The sequence below is a fragment of the Solanum tuberosum genome, unplaced genomic scaffold, assembly GCF_000226075.1.
Source record: "Solanum tuberosum cultivar DM 1-3 516 R44 unplaced genomic scaffold, SolTub_3.0 scf00363, whole genome shotgun sequence".
Lineage (NCBI taxonomy): Eukaryota > Viridiplantae > Streptophyta > Magnoliopsida > Solanales > Solanaceae > Solanum > Solanum tuberosum.
In genome coordinates, this window is record NW_006239298.1 from 331,363 (window position 1) to 351,621 (window position 20,259).

General features: G+C 35.1%; 4 protein-coding genes across 4 annotated transcripts; 3 read left to right on the plus strand and 1 right to left on the minus strand.

Moving 5' to 3' along the window:
* Nucleotides 1–72: 72 nt before the first annotated feature.
* LOC102588194 (UPF0603 protein At1g54780, chloroplastic) lies at nt 73–2,484 on the minus strand. The gene is made up of 3 exons (XM_006361814.2): nt 1,916–2,484; nt 1,499–1,691; nt 73–454 (listed from the first exon to the last, which is right to left on the minus strand). The coding sequence occupies exons 1-3, from the start codon at nt 2,342–2,344 to the stop codon at nt 207–209; spliced, it is 870 nt and encodes a 289-aa protein (XP_006361876.1). The 5' UTR covers nt 2,345–2,484; the 3' UTR covers nt 73–206.
* A 2,348-nt stretch (nt 2,485–4,832) lies between these two features.
* On the plus strand, nt 4,833–12,146 carry LOC102588846 (39S ribosomal protein L45, mitochondrial). Its single transcript, XM_006361816.2, has 12 exons — nt 4,833–4,971; nt 5,187–5,227; nt 5,801–5,901; nt 6,617–6,694; nt 6,963–7,045; nt 7,886–7,937; nt 8,191–8,280; nt 8,416–8,484; nt 8,780–8,881; nt 9,812–9,880; nt 11,145–11,201; nt 11,685–12,146. Exons 1-12 carry the CDS (start codon nt 4,901–4,903, stop codon nt 11,769–11,771), a joined length of 900 nt encoding a protein of 299 aa, XP_006361878.1. The 5' UTR covers nt 4,833–4,900; the 3' UTR covers nt 11,772–12,146.
* Nucleotides 12,147–12,273: 127 nt separating this feature from the next.
* LOC102588527 (uncharacterized) lies at nt 12,274–13,510 on the plus strand. Its single transcript, XM_006361815.2, has one exon. The coding sequence runs from the start codon at nt 12,599–12,601 to the stop codon at nt 13,325–13,327; it is 729 nt and encodes a 242-aa protein (XP_006361877.1). The 5' UTR covers nt 12,274–12,598; the 3' UTR covers nt 13,328–13,510.
* A 626-nt stretch (nt 13,511–14,136) lies between these two features.
* LOC102589405 (glutathione synthetase, chloroplastic) lies at nt 14,137–19,692 on the plus strand. Its single transcript, XM_006361818.2, has 12 exons — nt 14,137–14,649; nt 14,868–15,037; nt 15,177–15,252; nt 15,683–15,813; nt 16,185–16,307; nt 16,387–16,467; nt 16,655–16,735; nt 16,823–16,892; nt 18,002–18,123; nt 18,527–18,666; nt 18,747–18,939; nt 19,233–19,692. Exons 1-12 carry the CDS (start codon nt 14,317–14,319, stop codon nt 19,354–19,356), a joined length of 1,644 nt encoding a protein of 547 aa, XP_006361880.1. The 5' UTR covers nt 14,137–14,316; the 3' UTR covers nt 19,357–19,692.
* The last annotated feature ends 567 nt before the right edge of the window (nt 19,693–20,259 follow it).

The following is a 20,259-nucleotide window of genomic DNA, read 5'->3' on the forward strand; positions in this document are numbered from 1 at the left end:
TTATCAGCGATGCAACAGGAAAGTTTTATCTACTTCTTATAAAAAGAAATGGCAGTATCCGTTATGTTAGGGGAGGTCCAAATCTTCATATTTATCCTTTTTAAATATCTCATGAATCAGTCATTTCCGAATGGACCATTTTGTACACGATAATATACATGCTTACTCAAATCTCACGAAAATGTAACTTTCCAGAATCAGACAGTTCACTTCTTTGAAACATATGCATAGTATTGAGCCATAGGAACAACAAAAGCAATCACTAACAGCCCACCAACCACAAGTGTGAATTGTCCTCTTTTCTCATCAGTTTCCTCTCTGGATTTGAAGTTGGACTCTCTTTTGTTATCCTTGAGTTGGGGGCCACCAGGATCAGGAAGGCCATCAATGGCTGCAACAAGACGTGTGGCAGTGCTGAAAACTGCTTCATTGTACTTCTCTTCAGTAGCCAACACTACAAATATTGAAACCAATAGCCCCACCATCAGAATCAAGAGCATTAGTGTACTTTCACTATGAAACAAAACAGAATTGTTCTGGGGTTGCTAGTTCTCCTATATATACAGAACAAGTTGTCTAGACAGATAATACTTTATTAGAATAGTCATCTACACACAGAAAAAACATGTGGTGATCGATAATTCTGTGTGAACCTTCCCAAATTTGGTTTATCCAACAAACACTTAGAATTCATGCATCCAAACCCCATTTTTCTTGATAAAGAGACTTTTCATACCAACTTTAGCACTAAGAATGAAATCCAGATGCTGCATTAATTTTATCAATTGGTAAATAATTGAACGAGACCTTGGGACTGGGGTTTAACCTCGAGAAATAGACAATTAACGGAGAATGCTCCAAAAAAATACATTTCATCCCAGTTTATTAAAAGTATGAATAATAAGGAGAAATGGATCTGTTTCCTTTTCTTGCATGTCTAAGTGTCATTGCCATCCTACTAGAATCATTCAAATGATACTAGTTTCTCCAGAGTTTCGACATCACGATCTACTCTTGGACCAGAAGATATGCCTTTTAAAGAATTCTTAATTGCTTGAACAGAATAACTAAGAAAAAGTCCTTATTCCTCCATTGGATTGTCTCAGGATCATTACAAATATATAAACAACTACGTGAACTCTTTTGGAGTTTGTGTTTCTAGGTCCTGTTTATAAATCCTTAGACATGACAATGAGAAAGCTTTTCTAGCAGTTAAGACCTAAGAGTTATTGAATTTATCGTACTCACTAAATTGCTTTCATGCTATTGTTAATGTTGATGAAGAGAATTAGACTTTTCTAACCTAGTAAGTATAATCTATGAAAAGTAATATTCTCTATTATACTAATTCTCTGTACTATACTTCATGTCCTTACCAAAATTGTGAATCTTACTTATCACCACTGTTCTCAATAAACCATTCATTGGAAATCAACCTCAATGACAGAATTAACCAATGTGCCCAAACAACAAGGAACTAAGAGGAAGTATTTCCTACCTGGAAGGTTCTCTGAGACGGTAGCATCAAGAACAGTATCTCCAACGGCCTTTACAAAATCAGGGCCACCGGTTATTGCGCCTTCCTTTTGACTTGTAACAAGCACAACTATACCCTTATCATTTCCTTGTTCAACACTAGGGTACCACTTCTCCAAAACTTGGTCAGCATACTCAAAAGCATCAGCTTTGCTCTACAAAACAACAAAAGTCACCATTTCGATTATTTTTCCTTGGTCAGTATAGTTTACAGGGTTGAGGTCTACTAGCACATAAGTTTCTCCAAGACAAGAATTCACAAAAGCACATAAGTACTTTAAGAGCATATCAAGTAGAAAATCACCATAAAGATTGACACTTTTCTTCTCAATAACTAATTATAGATTATTAGCAAGATAAAGAAGAGAAGAAAAATTACAGTGAGCTTGCGGACAGTGATGAAATTAATGTGGAAGCCTTTTCTCTTCTCCACATCAGACAACAATGCCTTCAAATCAGACTTTGTCACCCTGCTAAGCACACCAGCATCATCAACTACATATGAGTCCTTTGGTGGCCCTTCATTTAACACATCAAATTCAGATGCCAATGCAGAATCAGAAGACACAACTGGACAAAAATTAAGGGCTAAAGAAATAGCTAGAGCAGCTAATCCTTGCTGGACATGAGAAACCCAACTTTTGGGTACTGAAAAAGATTCTTTTTCAATCTGGGAATGCTGTTTTCTGAGGCTACAGCAAATTGGCTTAGTTGATCTGGATAAGTGAGAAAGGGAAAGCAAAGGCTTTGAAAGGGAAGTTTTGGGGTTGAAGAGAGGAGAAAAAGGAGGGGAGAGAATAGTTTCCATTGGAAGAAAAACAGTAACAGATCAAAATTTGTGAGAAAATACAGAAAAAAGTTGTTTTTGTTGCTCAGTGTGACACTGGCTATGTGTTTTTTGTTCATATTTCGGGTGGTTTGTGTTGTGTTATGTTGTGTCTCCTTCATTGGTTGTGGCTGAATCTTGATCTTGTATGGATAACGTTTTTCTCAGCCATGGAGAAACACAAGGCCATTCTGGTCTTTTCATCTTCTTCATTTTTTGCAGCAGGTTTATAATCCAACCATAAAAATTTGTATTTATAAGTTATTTGGTTCATTTCAATTTATTTGTTTTTAAGGCTTTTGAAGCTTGCGTTCAATTAAAATTATTGTTAAACATATTATCCTTATCTTAAATATATCACTATCATTACCTTGAGGACAAAAATATTATTTTTGACATACCACGACTTAAATAAAATATTTTTCTACTCTTAACCAACACAGAAAATATTTTGAAAAGAAAGTTATTTCCTCCGTTTAAAAAAGAATTACCTACTTTCATTTTCATTTTGTTTGAAAAAGAATGATCCTTTCCCCTTTTTAGCAATATTTTTATTTCAGTTTTTCATATGACACGTTTAAGGCCATAAGATTTCTTGAAAAACAAGTGGATTTCTAACTTATTTTTCTCATGTTTGGTTGGTGAGTTAATTTTTTTTTTTAATGTTTGGTTGGTGAATATATTTTTGGGGATGGCGGGTACGGGGTATGGGTAGGGTAAGAAAAAGATTTTAAAGGATGAAGTAGAGTTTTGAAAAATGTTTTTCTTAATTTTGGAAAGGAAATCATTTTCCTTAAATTTGAGGAAAATGAATCGATTTGGAAAATATTTTCCAAACATTTAAAGTCAACCAAACATGGAAAAATTGGATGTATATTTAACCTAACTTTAATGTTTTAGCACAATAATAATTTTTTATTTTATTTTCTTAAATTCCATTTCAAGGCAAATTAAACGATTTTTTTAGAAAACGTAGAGAGTATTTTTAAAAAAATAACATTATTTTTGGTCATGTAAAAGAGTAAAACCAGGTGAAAAAAAGAAAAGAAGGGTAAAACCAAAATTTTTAAAAAAGGGAAAAGGTCCTGATTTACCCCTAAACTTTATGATTTGGAGCTGATATACCCTCTGTTTAAAAAATGGCTCATATATGCCCCTACCGTTATAAAAATGCTCATATATGCCCTTTTACTTAACAGAATAATTTTTAATAATTAAAAATTCATTTTTTACTTATTTAAAAAAATGACATGTGGCTTTTAAAATACCCACCTTCCACTCCACCATACCACCCGACCCAATTGGAAACAAAAAATCTCACCTACCCAAATTAACCTAACTCATTTCATTTCGTTATTTCCACACTCAAATGAAACCAAAAAAAAATTGTGAGGGTTCCAGTGAGCTCTACAATCCTGAGTTCGGGTGATATTTGACAAACGAATATTCAAAACTTCGATTCATCGGTGAAATGGAAGGCAAAATAAAAATAAAAGGTCAAACTGCCTCTTTAGAAACTTAAGCAGTCGCAGCAGTGCCCTTCTTCCTTGGATCTGCCTCAGTTCCTGAAATGCCCACAAATCAATAAACCCAGTTATTTATCAAGCATTTAACAGACCAAAGTTTGCAAGCATCAAATATTGTTACAAGAGATGCGTTATGCATCCTATATATTGCACATTTAACCTTTACTTTGTTAAGGTCTATTAATTGATCCATCTTAAACATACCGTAAATCCACAACTTAAGCATAAAGTGAGTGATAATCTATCTCTAAACAAACATGTTCATTTAGTGTGAAAAAGATCAATGGATAAGAAAGAACAAATTGCTTGAGAAATGTACCAAGCAGAGGGCACCCCCGGATAAAGAGAGGAAACACAATCTGGTAAAAAAGAAACCCTCGAATTGGAAAAGGAGATAAATGTATGCCCAGAACAAAGCCATCAAGAAATCAATTCTCGTCCTTGTATAGCCGAAAGAAGAGGCAATTAAGGGAAATATTTATTTAACTGTATTCATGTCCTAAAAATAACAATCTTCACTCAAAATGAGATCGGATACTAACAAAAAAATTATTTTTGTTTCTGTTGAGGTGGAAACCATGAAATGAAATGGGTGAAGTTAATTTGAGCGGGTGGATTTCTATTGTTTCCAATTGGGTCGGGTGGGTATGGTGGAAGGTGGGGTATTTTAAAAGCCACATGACATTTTCTTAAATTAAAGCAAAAAAAAATGAATTTTAATTTATTAAAAATTAATTTGTTAAGTAAAAGGGCATATATGAGCCATTTCTGTAACGGCAGGGACATATATAAGCCACTTTTTAAACGGAGGGTATATTAGCTCCAAATCATAAAGTTTAGGGGTAAATCAGGACCTTTTCCCCTAAAAAAAAATAATAGTGACAAGTGGCAGTCACTAAACTGTAAGCACTACCATCTTAACTTATGCTGCGAAGTAGCAAACAAATCCTCCTTAAACCCTCTTCTGAAATTCCAAAACCTCCATTTCCGTCTTGAATCTCCTTGATCACAAATGGCTTTAGGGCGATTGCAGATGCTTCGAAACATCTATAAAACAGTTGAAATTCAAGAGTTCTCTACCTTGTAAGCTGGTCAATTCATTATAATCTCTATACTTAAATTCGTATAATGCATATAAGTTCTTTCTCCAAACATTTGATATATTTGAATACATGCGAAAACGAGTTTATTAGTGAAACAGCTAGCTTCCCATTTTCCCTTATATTAAAAAAATGTTTTTTTTTTCGGATTTAAAGGTGTCTTTTGTATCAAATCTGACTCTTTTTTGGATACTGTAGGCTAGCCAGCTCAAGAAGCAATTCAAAATCTATTTCAAATGGTAAGTGTATGCTTTCAGTTTCTAATGCGCATTTGATATTCTATTTCACAAATGGGTTTGTTGAAAGTTACTTCATTTTGGTTGTGTTTAGAAGCTAAAGGAAAGATAAAGTGGATTATGTGAATGAATTGTTTTTTATGGTTGTTGTTCTCACTTATGGGATTGATCACAATATGAAATCGTAAATTAAGCTGGTCTACTTGTAGCTGAATTCCATCATGTTGGAATAAATATGTTGTTTTCTGATTATCCTATCATTTTTCATTTCAGTTCTTATGAAGGATAACTTTTATCTGTAATGAATTGAATAATCTTTTCTTGTGATCTGATACCAAGTGCTGGAGTAATTTCTCTTGCTTATATAAATGACGGACCTCCATCCATGGAATAATAGATCTACTACAAAGACCTGTTCACTTGGTGAAAGACCACTCACTCTGAATCAATTAGTTTACTTTCTTCCTTCTTGTTTCATTTTCGTTGTGTTGACCTCTCTGCCTTTTAGAATTTGAACTCTGAACTGTTAGTGGAACAAACATATTTCTTTGTTAAACTATCTACTCCTGGTGTCAGTTCCATATATCACACTGAGGTGCATATCATCCTGCATCTATAAGGACCATGGAGGTATCCCCTGGACATCTGGAGATAAAATAATGCTCCGTTCAACTACGGTGAGTTAGATTTGAAAAAAATATCGAAGTTGTATTCAGAGGCAGCTTTCCTTTTTATAATTTAAATTTTGTGAGCATTTTATCTAAGTTTTAACTTGTCTGTAACTATTAGTTGTCTCAAGTGGTTTAAGCACCTTCTGTTTGACTGTTGATGGAGCATATTGAAAGTCCAGAGAGAATCATTAAGAATAACTTTATAACTAAGAATCCCAAAAAATTAGAAAACTTTATTTTAACCTAAACTTCCGTTATTACAGTTGTTTATAATTTTCTTATATTAATTATTAAGTAGCCTAAACTCCGATATAAGAGTTCTCTTATATACTGTTCACCAACCAATTCAACAAGAGCTTTTATCTCCTCTTCTTATTTCACATGAAATAAGGAAAGTTTAGGCTAAAGGGAGTTTCGCAGCAGAAGAGGTGAATTTTCTGTGGAGTCTATGGAATCCCAATTGATGGTTGACACTCTTATGGTGTGTCCTTATCTCTTTTAGACAGATCACAGTTCTTTTTGAACTGTTTCAATATTATTTTAAAATTGGTTGATCAGTGAATCTGTTGCTGTCTCTTCTGTACTATTGTCCTTGTTAGTTTGCTCACTTTTTCTTCTAGTGGAATTGATACTCCTGATCCTTTTCCTTGTAGCAATTGTATATCCTTATTTTGTTGAATGAGAGCTTTGATTACTCCCATCACTTTTACTTTCCGTCTAGACGCAGGAGCCAATAAGCTATGGTTACATGCGATCAGTTACAACAAAAGCAAAAGCTCCAGCCCAAGCACGACAAATGGTAACAAAATTGAAACTCTGCTAGTGATGAATAATTATGCTTGGTTTCATTTTGGTTGTTACTTGTTAGTGTTAAGCACATTAATCTGTTACGGCCTTTAGATTATTCTTTTGATGTGGTAGTTTTCTCCCTTGGTGACTTGGACCCACAACCTTAAGGTTGGAGATAGATGTGCTTTTCACTTGAGCTACCCACTCTTGTCAAAAGAATTTTTTTTTTATGATTAAGTTGGATAAACATTTAAGCTTTAAATTTTTTCCGTCTATAGGGAGCAGTCAAAGTGTCTATGCTGAGTCCTGGAATCATATATGAGCCTTATGTCCCTCGTGAGAAAATCCCATTCTGGAAGCGGTAAGTAAGACTTCTCATGCAATTGGCTTTTGATTTTGGTTGCTCGCCCTTCTGATTAATATCTAAATACAAGAGATCTTTTCTGGAATCAGTTTTAGTCTATATCTAACAGAGAGAAAACTATTATGGTATTTAGGTAACTTTTGGTGTGGCAGTCTAGGACCGTCAAATTCTTTGTTCTAGTTACAAACTGACATTGATTAGGACAGGATGGATTGTATATGCTCACATAAGACAGTATCCAAGGAGAAAATATAATGTGGAGAAAACTGAGGCAAGCTAAATATGGACAACACGCACCATGGTGCACAAATGAGGTAGTAAGTTCTTATGGGGTTGGTATACCGAAACATATAAGAATCAATGGACTAATATTAAGTTATTAACAATGTCTAGTTCAAAGTGGAAATAGGAGGTGCTTTGAAGACAAAAAGGAGATGATTCATGTTGTCAAATATAGATGTGTTAAAAATTTGTACTATTGGATGAAAGTAAATTTTGATTTAAATATGTATGACATGCTGGATTTGTTAGAATCTTTGAATCTGTAATGTAAACCAAGTCCTGCTTTTTGTACTTGCTGGAGTACTATCTTGGTACTGTATGTCTTATTCAAAGTAGGGAATGTAAGGAGAATTCACCTTGGCAGATGCATGGTTAGGTCATACACTCCTTAAAGAAATGTTTTTAGATCTCTTTTGTAGTGATGCTGATATAAAGGTCACAGTAGCTGAGTGCATTATAAATAAATTAGAAGTGCTCATTCAGTGATTTGGAGTTCTTTACACTTCGCGATCATGTAAAACAACCTATGTTCAACTTTTCAAATCTTGATACCAGGTATTTCACTAGAAATGGTTGGAAAAGGACAAAGGAGGATCTTACTTCAGAGGTAATTATTTGTGCATCTGACCATTCTATATAAACTCATTTGTACTGCTACTTGACTACTTCACAAAAATAAATTGTTTCAAGATCTGCTATTCTTAAGTTTTTAACCCCTCATGGCATGTTCCTTCACTTAGATTCGGGGTTAATAATAAGAAATTATTGATATTATTTAAGGATGACTATGCGAAAAGTTCCTATTATATGTCCTTTATCTTCATTGTCATCAGCTTTACTCATCAAATTTGTCTTTGCAGCTAAAAAATGCATACGCCATTGCTAAATTACGAAAAGCTGGATATTCAAAAAAACAGTTCTATACTGAAGCTGTTAGCATATACAAAGAGGTGTTCTTTCAATTTTGTTCTATTTTTTTCAGTACTTTAGACTTCTTGGGTGGTTGTCGTTCTCTTGTTTCTGTTTACTAACATTTTCTATGTTCAGCATTTGACTTGCATGTACTTCTGCCTTTCCCCTTTCAGATAAATACCCAAATGGCAAACGGAGGAAAGGGAACTTTGAGGAAATTAGTTACGGAGCATATGTACTCTGTAGGTTCTTATACCTGGTATTTTTATTCTGAATTCACACCGAGCCTTCAATCTTGCTGCTTAACCTGGTCATTTGGATGAGACAATGAGATTATGCTTTTGGCATGGGTTAGGTCCTGTTTGTAATGAGTGGATCTTGGACCACTTCAATCTTCATACATAGGCCATGTTTGCTGTCGGATTGGTCCACAGTTATCTATATTTGTCATGGGTTATTTAATTAATTCACTCTTTCTGACTTCAAACTTAAAACTAGTCTGTTTGACATATTTCTTCCTTTGGTCTTACAAGACAGGCTCTCAAGAATGAGATCAAGCAACGAGAATCAGTGTGGCCTACTGTCTACTGGGAACTAATTGAACCAATTGTAAAAGTGCGAACTCTGCGAGCTCGATTGGCAAGTACCAAACCTTAACCATACTTAAGCTTGTAACTGCCTTGGTTTGCATGTGTAGGAACATTATGTAACTACCAGGACACTAGGTGGAACTCAAGATGATTACCTTTTCCATGTGATGGATATGATCTGCATTTTTTGTCTCTCTTATTTGGTTTGTCAGGATCAAAGCAGTATGCTGACCCTTTATAAACTCTGTCTCGGGTTATGATGGACACTTCCCTATGTGATGGATAGATCTACATTTTTGGTCTCTCTAATTTGGTTTTTCAGCAGCAAAGCCTTTTCCGATGACCCTTGCATAAATTTTCTTCCTGGGTTGGTTTTGGTAATTGTCTTTCTTGGAGAAACCGTATTCAATGGGGTCGATGACGAAACACATCAGGGTTTAAGAAATAGTGTACTAGAGCTTCTGATAATATTTTTAGTTTTTGTACCCATCTTATTGCCTATATCTTTTCTTAAGATGACATTGCCAACTTGCCACGTAATTGATTGGGGAGAGAGTGCTAGTTTAACTGGGATGATAAATATTAAAGCCCTAGAGGCTATTTGATATTGGAAGTTGTTGAATTGCTTTTCTACTCAGTTTTCCATATCAGGTACTATATATGTTGTATTTCTTATATTTTTTTAGGCGGAAGCAAACTGTAGAGAGCTCATAATGTCAAAGATGATGTGAACTGAAAGTGTTTTTTCTTTCTGTTGTTAAATTGTTTGTCCTTCGCCTCCCTTCAATCACTTTTCACGAATATTACGAAATATAACAACAAATGGAACCTCTATCATGTAAAAAGGGGAAAAAAAGGAATTTCATTCTCTTTAGATTTTCTCTTCACCAAGTGATTATTCGTGTGGAAGTTTTGGCATTTGTACTTTTGCCCCTTCTTAGTTGTGCAATGATAGAACTCTGTAGCTGCTTCTTTGCAGATTGGTGTTGATCGAAATGATCTGAGTAAGGTGTTCATACAGCTTACACTTGAGTTTCTGGCAAAGCAGGTAAGCTGGCCAGTAATTTAAATATATTCTGTTTTGAGTTCATTTGATGCTGATGCCTGCTCCTGTCAATGGTGTTGTAGCTGTTTCAAGTTTTCTGCATCTCATGATTGTAATGCTTGATTCGGTTGTGAAATTTGACATCCAGTCCTGTTGATATGACCAAATAGCTGCATAATTATTATTTTTTGAGAAAGAAAATAGCTGCATAATTTGTCTATATTACCACACCTTTAAGACTTTACCTGGCGGATAACCTTTGTTTATTGCTAATCAACATGGCAATCAAAGACATCCATTTTATAGGGAATTACTTGGAAAAACAACTCGAGCAAAAGATAATGTCACCATTCTGATTGTAACTTGAGAAAAGAAGAAAGTGAATAGGAGCCGATTGGTGTTCTCCTATCCCTAGTACCCAAAGAGGACTCTGTGAACACAACCTCAAACTTGAATCATGGCATGACAGGTGGCATTGACTTTACCTATTTGTTGCTTGTTTTGATAGACTATTTTATCTCATGAAATTTCCTGCTTGCTAGGAAAGAAAGAAGAGTATTGGAAGATCACTTTCTAGTTTCCAACTGCTTATTCATGAACCAGTGACCTCTATACCCAAAACAGATGCACTAACCATACAGTGCTTGCAAATGTCAATGACTTCTAGTTGATGATGAACTTGCTTCCTTGGCTGTTAATGGGCTTAAATTAACTGATTGCAGATTCTGTCACATGAGTTAACAATTATGTTTATGCTGTGGTCACATAGTGTATAATAAAGAAAAATCAGGATAAATTAATTTTCATGTTGTTAAATTAACCTAAAAAAGGAAAGAGTTCTATTGGCGTCATATCAATCTTACCTTGAAACTAAGAGATCCTGCTGCAGCTTATGGATAAGAAAAGTAATAAACCCTTATCTTGCTACCTTTAAACTAAGAGACCCTGCTGCTATTTGTTGATAAGAAAAGGAATAAACCCTTATCTTGTTACCTTAAAACCAAGAGATCCTGCTGCCACTTGTGGATAAGAAAAGGAATTAACCCTTATCATATCACCTTAGCAAAATTAGTTTGTAAATGAAATAATTGGAGAACAGCCTTTCTCATGTTTTACTAGTCCAAAGGAACTTCGTTTAGTTTCCACGAGTGCGTCAGGTTTTACTTTTAATATTTAAAATTTAAAAGACCAACACATCTTTTGTTGTAATGCAGTCTAGGGTTATTAGAAATGATTATCCTATGTTGATATTAAGCTTTTTTTACAGAAGTTTGAGGCATATGATGGGAAAGGAGCTGTTGTCTCTGGAGATAGAAATAAGGAGGTATGTGATAGAGATTCTGTATAATGCAGTGATCAACTGAATTAGCCATCCGACATTGCTGTGAAGAAAGTCACTTTTCTACACTCCAAAGTTGAGGAATGCTGAACCAGAGTTTGTTATTTAGTCTAAGTTAATGGCTCCATATCTTACAAATATATCTGGGATATTAACATATGGATTGGGAATTTGGGATGCCAGAAGCATTACCTTGCAAGCCTCCTCTTATAACGTTCTATATTTTCTTCTTTTTTTTTAAAAAAAAAAAACAGCATTCCCGGTTGCATCTAGTAAAGGGCTGCTAAGTCACCACAGATAATACAATGAGACCCTACAAGGTCTAATATTTGGTATGCTGAAATTTATAGTTTTCCACCATCATAGTAGTTATGTTAGTGAAGCATTTTGGCAACAAGTCCTACTATGTGATTGCCTATGCAATAGTAGTAGAAAACACTATTTTCTCATTTGTTTTTTCCCATCCAGGTCTTGGTACGTGATATATGGGTTTTTGAGAAGTCTCTCTTCCACCCTGGAGCATACTGGCGTTTATGTGGACGAATCAAAGTTTAGATAGACTATTGTGAAGAGGGAGTGATACACTTCAATTTTGTAAGATGCTAAGATTTGTAACTTATCCAATCCTTAGACACTACATGTCTTTGTTTCTCTCAAGCTAATTAGTTGGGACTTCCTCATGGGTCGAAGAGTACTTTCGTGTGCCTTATCCCGGAGTCCATTCAGAAAATTTCCTTCAGACTTGTGTATCTGCCATTTTATGACTTAATAAGCAGGTGTGGTCCTGAATAATCGTTCTTAAAAGAAAACCTTTAAAGATGTATTTTTAGTTTTTTGTAATTGTTTTAAAGTGTTGTTAGTGTGATTTAAGGGAATGTCTCTCATTTGACTTGGTGAAAGTTGTGTAAAAAGAAGTATACTCCCTTGCTTCTTTGCTTGGTAAATAGTAATTCATCTCGTATGGTTTTATTCTCTTTCTTCATGTGCTCTTCAATCAATTAGTATTTCATTGTTCTAAAGTATTGCACTTCAGTTAAAGCTGACCAAATCCCTTAATCCTCTTTATTAGTTTTCCATGTTCAATTGGTTTCAATTCTCAAGCTGAGATTGACAATCAGAGCCATCTTCTTGGTTATCTTTTTGTTCTTAAACTCGAGTTGAGAAAGGGCAAAGAATAAAACCTTGATGCTCTATAAAAATTAGCTTTATGGAGGGGGGAAATAAGAAAGATGCTATCAGGCTTTGGCTTTGGTTTGCTCTCAAGGAAAGAAAAGGAACATTGCTTGCAACTGTTGCTTGTCTTTGCAGAAAGAATCCAATGCTACAGCAGGCTAAAAGCCTGCATTATTTTTTTAATTTCCTTTCTTTAAACAGACTAAGAAATGGACCAAGGAGAAAACAAGATCCAGCTCTTTGGCATTTTTAATGAGTACCTATGTTATATCATGTCTTTTGGATGTCCTGTGTGTTTCAGTCTATCCATCTGTCGAAGGCTATTCAACTTGTTCAAGGATACTGCTGCTGAAATAGCAGGTCAAATCTACATGATCACGAGTTTGAATTTATCTTGGCGCAATGGCTTCCTTATTGTCGATAGGCTTTATGAATTTGTTGTGCAGAGCCTTGCTGATGAAGCTACCAAACCTGTAACTTTGGGTGATTCCAAGGGTCACAGTTTGGTCAATACAAGCCAATCTCGATCTAATCCAGGTACTGGAAATCACTCAACCAATGAACATGTTCTGCATTCTGAAGATTCGAGTTCTCGTGTAATTCCCAAGCTGGAAGAAGCTGTAGTTGAAGATGATCCTGTCCTTGAAAATGAAGAAAGTGAGCTTTCTCAGGTAACTAGTGAAGAGAATGAAGGTGACAAGATTGTTGAGGAAGAGGCCTCTGGACCATCAATGGAAACTCAAAATAAAGCTCCAAAGAAGATGGTTAGCATAAATGATAATGTGGAGGAGATTTATTTCAGTAAGAAGAAGAAGAAGAAAAAGAAATCAACAGAGAAAGTGCCTTCCAACAAAGAGGAAGTAAAAGAAGAGCCAAAACCATTGAAATCAATTCTCAAGGTGGGCTCTAATGTAAATGAAAATTGGGATGAGAAATAGTAAATTCATAGGTGCAAAGATCAAAAAATTACTAGTAAATTATACTTGTTAATGACGCACATTGCGTTTGGGATATGAAATAAGTTCTCACTCATTAGTATCTATGAGGTGTTATGGTCATATGGTTGACAGGGCATTGTTTAAGATTGACCAACTTTTTTATAATAATAACTTATTGACGTCAAAATATATATCCAGATTTTAGTATTAAATATACGCACATCAATATTTACACCTAATAGAACAAGATAGCAAATTTAAGTAAGAACATATATTACTTTAGATTTTATGTTCATTTCATCTTCCAAGAAAAGAAAAAGGGATCTCAACTTGCCATGAAGCATAACTCATATTCCTTTTCTTTTATAGAGCATGAAACATACTCATAATCTTCAAAATATACACTAAATATAATTGCATTTGCAACATTTATTCCTCCTCAAGTTAGAGAAATCTAAAACCACTAGACTCTCAATTTAAGATGTAATTCACATAGGACAATCTCATCAAAATTGCTAATAGCTTTACGAAGAAAAAATGATTTTAAAAATTTGATCAAACAAACTAATAATGACATATAATTATGATTTTTTTATACAACCCCTAACCCCCCTCTCACACACACCCATTCACCCAAGAGAAATCTTCCTACTCATTCCATAGTTCAATAGTCAAGATCTCCTCCTAGTTTTTTTGTCTTTAACTTTGTTATAAATATACATAGTTTTGGACATTTTACCTAGTTCTTGATGTCAGCAGTGACATCTTTCCATTGTTCAATCAAAGAGCCAGTTTGGAGATAATACATAATTTTAATGCATATGGGGATGAATTGATATTTTATAGCATATTCCTTAAGCAAAGTTGCAACACACTTTCCTCAAAAAAGGCAAATTCAGAACAAGATTCCCTCCCCTTTAGCAGCCAGCCAAACGTAAAGAGCCACTTTGGACGATAATAAGGTAAAGAGGGGTCCAAAGAATGTCAAAATGGGCAGCGGCTGTTCTTCTCCATCAATCTCACTAACTACCATAAGTGCTACCTCTCCTTTTCAATCCCAAGAATCACCATCAAACTCTTTAAATTTCTGCTCACCCACTAGATTCTTGGAACCCCATCTCCTTAAATCTTCCAAGATTTTCATACCCAAATCCCCATTGAAGTGTGCTAAAGTGCACAAAATGCAGACCCAAGTGGAAGATTCTGCGAAACCCATTGTCGATCCTCATGATATCGACGCAAAATTGGTGCAGAAGCTTGCTAATGATGCCCTTGTCTGGTGCTCTCTTCGTGGACTTCTTGTTGGTGACAGAAATTCGGAGGTCAGTCTTTATGGCAATAGAAACTGCTTCTTACATCACAGAGAGTTAAGTTTGTATTACTGAATTATCTATGAAAAGATCAGATTTTGTTGATTTCTTTTATTGTTTTGATTAAAGATTGGTGCTTTATTTTCCTTTTCTCCTTTGTTTATCAAGAAGGTGGTTAGGTGTTATTGTTATTGCTTTCATGTGATATTTGTGCCTTTTGAAATTTGAAGAGGTCAGGAACTGTTCCTGGTGTTGATATGGTTCATGCTCCAGTTGCTCTGATACCAATGTCATTTCCTGAAAGTCATTGGAAGCAAGCTTGTGAAGTTGCTCCTATTTTCAATGAACTCGTGGATCGCGTGAGTCAGGATGGAGAATTTCTGCAGCAATCACTGTCTAGGTTGGTACACATAATTGCTTCTGTGTTTGCTGTTCACTTAAAGCATGTACTGGAACAGAATACACAACTCTCTAGTAAGTTGGAAGAGATAATGGTAGTTCTTTTAGAGTTTTATGAAACTTAATGCAATTTTCTGCAGGACGAGAAAAGTTGATCCTTTCACCTCCAGACTACTAGAAATCCACTCCAAGATGTTAGAAATCAACACGATAGAGGTACATCTTGATATCATACAATTTTAATTTCGAGATATGTGCATACCACATTTGTCAGCTCTTTATATAATGGCATTTCTTTTCTATTCTTTAATCATTGTTAGACTTGTTCTGTCGTTTTGGGTTGACATACAATTTTGATATTCCTAATACATGATATCAATCACCATGATTTTGATTGACCCCTTTATCATTGGACTTGGTGTTACGCAATTTGCCTGATAGTAATAAAAAATTCTCCTTGTTGCTTTAGATGTTGCCATATTTGATCATCAGGAATGGAGAATCTGTCATGTATTTCTTCATCTCCAATCGTTATAAGAAGGCATCATTCATTTATGTGCCTAAGTCGACTTATATTAGTTGTAGGAGTATTTTATTGTTTCTTTGTGTAGGAGAGAATTTCCCATTTGATATGACATTGATGTAGGAAATACGCTTGGGGTTGCATCGCTCAGACTATATGCTGGATGAGCAAACTAAATTACTTCTGCAAATAGAGCTTAACACAATTTCATCATCATTTCCAGGGCTAAGTTGTCTGGTCAGCGAGCTTCACAGGTAAAATAATCTATGTTAACTTATGTAGCAAAGCTTCCACTTTTTTAATAATGAAATGCATTGTAATGTCCTTATCTAAAAAAATTCAAAAACCTGGAGCAACAAAAACCTTCAAGGGCTCTAAATAAGCAGCTAATGATATCTGCAATACGGTTGGGTAAATGGTGTGTTATAGGACAGTCTGGCATCGATACTCACTATCCAGAACTTCTGTTGTAATTTTATCAAGTTATTTCTTGGATTTTTGTTTTATGATGAAATCTTCAGTGTATGCATGCGTGAATATTGAAAAGATAACGTCAGATCATAAAACATCTAGCTCTTTCTCCTCTAAAGCCCATATAGAAGTTGATATTAGCTGTCGTTTACAGGAGCTTGCTTCAACAATACAGAGAAGACATTGCATCAGATCCTAACAGAATTCCCGCAAACAATGCTGTAAATCAATTTGCTGAAGCATTGGCTAAAGCTTGGAATGAATATGGTGATCCAAGGTTGATTTGATTTGAGAGATTTTTTTCCTTAATGCTAGAAAGTACTTTGAAGTTGTACTAACTTTAATACATATTGCAGGGCTGTGATTATGTTTGTGGTTCAAGCTGAAGAGCGCAATATGTATGACCAGCATTGGCTTTCTGCATCATTGAGAGAAAGATATCCTACTTTCAATGATAGATGTGGATTTAATGTACTTATCATGGATCTAATAAAGGAATATAGCCATATTTAAGACACTTATGATTATCTTGGTCTGAAGTATCAAAAATGCATTCTGTGTAGTACGTCTGCAGTGATTTTTGCTTGTAAATTCTCCTAAAGATATTTCCTTAGCTTATAACACACATCAAGTTACAACTATCAGAAAGACACTGGCTGAAATTGATGCACTTGGCGAGCTTCAACAAGATGGTACCCTTGTTGTGTATGTAACTTTTCTACCAAAATACTGTGTTAAAGCTGTTAAATTTGCACTTTCTGTATGGGAAGCTTAAAATCTTTAGGATTGCAGAGATGGTCAAGCTGTGGCAGTCATTTATTTTAGAGCTGGCTATGCACCAAGTGATTATCACTCGGAATCTGTAAGATTATTTTTATACTGCTTGACTATGGTTATGAAATTACTGGCTTACTTTTAAATTCCTATGCTCATATGTGCAATAACCACTATTTGCTGACATTAGAGGTGGATACCCTCTGTACAGTCAGATTTTTACTTGGCTCGATTTGTTTGATAAATGTATCTGTTGGTATCTTTATGAATCACCATCTCATGCCATTTAACAATTCTTATCGAATCTGTAAATACCTGAAATGAAAAAAAGGAATAAGCAATTCCTTATTAAAAGAAAAAGGAGAACACAGTTCCAATGGGGAACTGGTAAAAAAACAGTGGGCAGGTTATTCCCTATTTTAGCAGGTATACTCTAGATCAGAATTTCTTAGATAGGGAGGTGAGAGAAAACATAGGTACACACAATTGGAGAAGAAAGAGAAATGAGCACATGATTTTGGGTGGAAGGGAAAGTGCTGTTTAGCACTGATCACTGGCTGAGGAGTAGTCAGCTGTAGTTTTCAGAGTCCAAAATAAGAGTAGCTTGTGACGAGATTCCTATATTTTTGACATGGCATGGGGGTAAAAGCATTTTAAACAAAGTTAATGAACACCATATTCTAAGGCATTGCATTCTCCTGGTAAGTGAAATGGAAGCAAAAAAAAATTCAATAACTAATTGAAATGGAACTGTTTGGATCTATGTTGCTCAGACTCTTCAGAAACGTCGACGGGTGCGTGTCGGATCCTCTAAAAGTAGTGCATTTTTGGTGGATCCTACACGGGTGCGGCAGCAATTTTTGAGAGTCCGAGCAACTTAGGTTTGGATGCCTAATTCAGGATAATGGGCCCTGATCATTTTCATTGTACAGTTTCTGGTTCTTTTAGTTAGTCTTATGGATATTTAGCCTTTAATTTCTGCTAAATCTTTTGAAAGCATCTCTAAGTTGTGCACACACGTTTTTGGGTAGAGGCAGAATTGATTCATAAGTACTGTTCAATATTTGAGATTATGAAAGTGGCCCAAATAGAGAGATTGGCCATTTACTATTGCATCTCGTTGTGATCTCCACTTAGTTATACACTTCCCAGTTACCTATCGTTTTTGCTTGATCTGTTTTATGCAATTTATTGTAGGAGTGGAAAGCTAGGCTGCTGATGGAGCAATCACGTGCAGTCAAGTGCCCTTCAATTTCTTATCATTTAGCTGGCAGCAAGAAGATTCAGCAAGAGCTTGCAAAGCCCAATGTACTTGAAAGGTAAAAGCTTAACTCAAGTTGCGTCTCTTGTGATTCAGTAATTAGTAAACTTAGTGTGTTGATACAGGTGTTTAAATTTTTGAGTCTGGATAATTGTTTGGGATCTTCCCTCTCTGTAATGGGGTTCTGGAAAGGCAAAACTTAATGCATTTAGTGCTTTATAAACTGATTGTGATGAATATTGTCATTCCGTTGCTCTCTTTTCCTGTGGTACAGAAAGAAGGTAAAAAAATAAATGTCTAAATTAACAAGATATAGACAACCCAGACAGTTTGAAGTAGAACGTTTCGTATAATTTGTAAGCTGGGAGCATAATGAATACAGTAATGCAGTCATTGAGAAATTAACTTTTCCTAATACTCTATCTATGATTTGGTAAACTTCCGTCCTTGTTTATGAGCAGGTTTCTGGAAAACAAAGATGACATTGCCAAATTACGGAAATGCTTTGCAGGGTTGTGGAGCTTGGATGAATCCGACATTGTCAAGGATGCAATTGACAGGCCAGAATTGTATGTTATGAAACCACAACGAGAAGGAGGAGGTCTGGCTCATGAAATTGATTTTGTCTATATTGTAACTACACATCAAAATCATTAATACTAGATCCTCTTCTCACCTCAGGAAACAATATCTATGGGGAGGATGTCAGAGACGCTCTTTTGAAACTGCAAAAGGAAGGCACTGGAAGTGATGCAGCCTACATTCTAATGCAGAGGATTTTTCCGAAGATCTCTCACTCGATACTAATGCGAGAAGGCATCTCTCATAAAGAACAAACCATATCAGAACTTGGGATATATGGTACCTATTTAAGGTAATTAGTGAATATGCTGTATTGCACACCCCCATGGACCCACCCACCCCAATTTAACGTAAGAATGAAAAAGAGGAACTGCCAGAAAGGAGAAACGTTGAGACAACCTTTTAACCCAAAGCATGTTCCAGTCCCTGCTTTCAGCTTATGTTTGATTCATAGAATGATGTTACAAGGGATGCAGATTATTTGAATAACAAATGAGCAAGAATGATTTTTTTTTTTTGTAAACCTAAGTTTTAAAATCATCGTTGCCCTCTAACATCTTGTGCTGATATGCACTTCATATGCAGGAACAAAACAGAAGTTTTAATCAACCAACAGGCTGGTTACTTGATGCGAACAAAGGTCTCTTCATCAAATGAGGGGGGAGTTGCAGCCGGGTTTGCAGTTTTGGACAGTATATACTTGGTTTGATGGAATTGGCTTGCGCGTTGACTCTATAACAAGGGTTGAATGTAGAAGCTGGACAAGTCATTTCCTACATTATGTTGAAACACCATGCTTTAGCCTGTTTAACCTTTCCTTGTTTTACATTGTATTTTTCTTGCTTAACATCTTTAATAAATAGAGCTCCATATCTGAAGGAAGTGACCAAAAGAATGATATAAGTCAATTCAAAGTTTTTGCTTGCAATTTAAACCTATTCAGCGTTTGGACTCTTTGTTACCCCAGGAGCTTTTACTGTTATGTTGTTCATTACATGTAATTCTGTTTCACATTTGTTGGTACTATCAAGATTGCTCACCTGCATTTTTGTTTTCTCCTATGTGATAGGTGTGAAATATGCATTGCTCGATGTGATGTATCATCTAATTTGGAAAAATCCTTTTGGCCAGAATGGTAAAATAACATATTTCACATTATATTATTTTATCTTTTGAACATTTTTACCCTTTTAACTTTAATACCTTTTAATTAAAAAATAAAAAAAAGATCAATTTATTTTTAAAAATAAAAAAGATATTATATACTTTTTAAATTTTTGGCCAATCTGGCCATTTAGCATTTTCCAATCATATTATGGATAATTGAGACGTTGCAGTCTTTCTGTTTGTTTCAGTTTAGAGCATGCAAATTCAACCAATCATCAACACTAAACCACCTTCCATCTTTTTTCGAAAAAAACACCTTTTATGTTTTATTTTTTCCTAGTCTCCCATTACAAGCTATTAACGGGTGAGAAAACTAATTTTAAGTAAATGATTACCTATACTTGGTGTTAGTTTACTATAATTAAGTGATCAATTAATGTGAGAGAATGTAATTAACTATTGCTTAGTGATAACAATGTAGATGACTGAAACTCTTGAGAGAACA

What these genes read in the sequence shown, in the direction of transcription:
- LOC102588194 (XM_006361814.2), bottom strand. Translation starts at nt 2,344, where the DNA reads ATGGAAACTATTCTCTCCCCTCCTTTTTCTCCTCTCTTCAACCCCAAA. An exon ending in TCACTGTCCGCAAGCTCACT is followed by an intron (nt 1,692 to 1,915) that starts GTAATTTTTCTT and finishes GTTGTTTTGTAG; the next exon opens with AGCAAAGCTGATGCTTTTGA. An exon ending in CGTCTCAGAGAACCTTCCAG is followed by an intron (nt 455 to 1,498) that starts GTAGGAAATACT and finishes CAATATTTGTAG; the next exon opens with TGTTGGCTACTGAAGAGAAG.
- LOC102588846 (XM_006361816.2), top strand. Translation starts at nt 4,901, where the DNA reads ATGGCTTTAGGGCGATTGCAGATGCTTCGAAACATCTATAAAACAGTT. An exon ending in CAGCCCAAGCACGACAAATG is followed by an intron (nt 6,695 to 6,962) that starts GTAACAAAATTG and finishes TTCCGTCTATAG; the next exon opens with GGAGCAGTCAAAGTGTCTAT. An exon ending in CTGTTAGCATATACAAAGAG is followed by an intron (nt 8,281 to 8,415) that starts GTGTTCTTTCAA and finishes TTCCCCTTTCAG; the next exon opens with ATAAATACCCAAATGGCAAA.
- LOC102588527 (XM_006361815.2), top strand. Translation starts at nt 12,599, where the DNA reads ATGGACCAAGGAGAAAACAAGATCCAGCTCTTTGGCATTTTTAATGAG.
- LOC102589405 (XM_006361818.2), top strand. Translation starts at nt 14,317, where the DNA reads ATGGGCAGCGGCTGTTCTTCTCCATCAATCTCACTAACTACCATAAGT. An exon ending in TCTGCATCATTGAGAGAAAG is followed by an intron (nt 16,468 to 16,654) that starts ATATCCTACTTT and finishes AGCTTATAACAC; the next exon opens with ACATCAAGTTACAACTATCA. An exon ending in CAAGATGGTACCCTTGTTGT is followed by an intron (nt 16,736 to 16,822) that starts GTATGTAACTTT and finishes TTAGGATTGCAG; the next exon opens with AGATGGTCAAGCTGTGGCAG.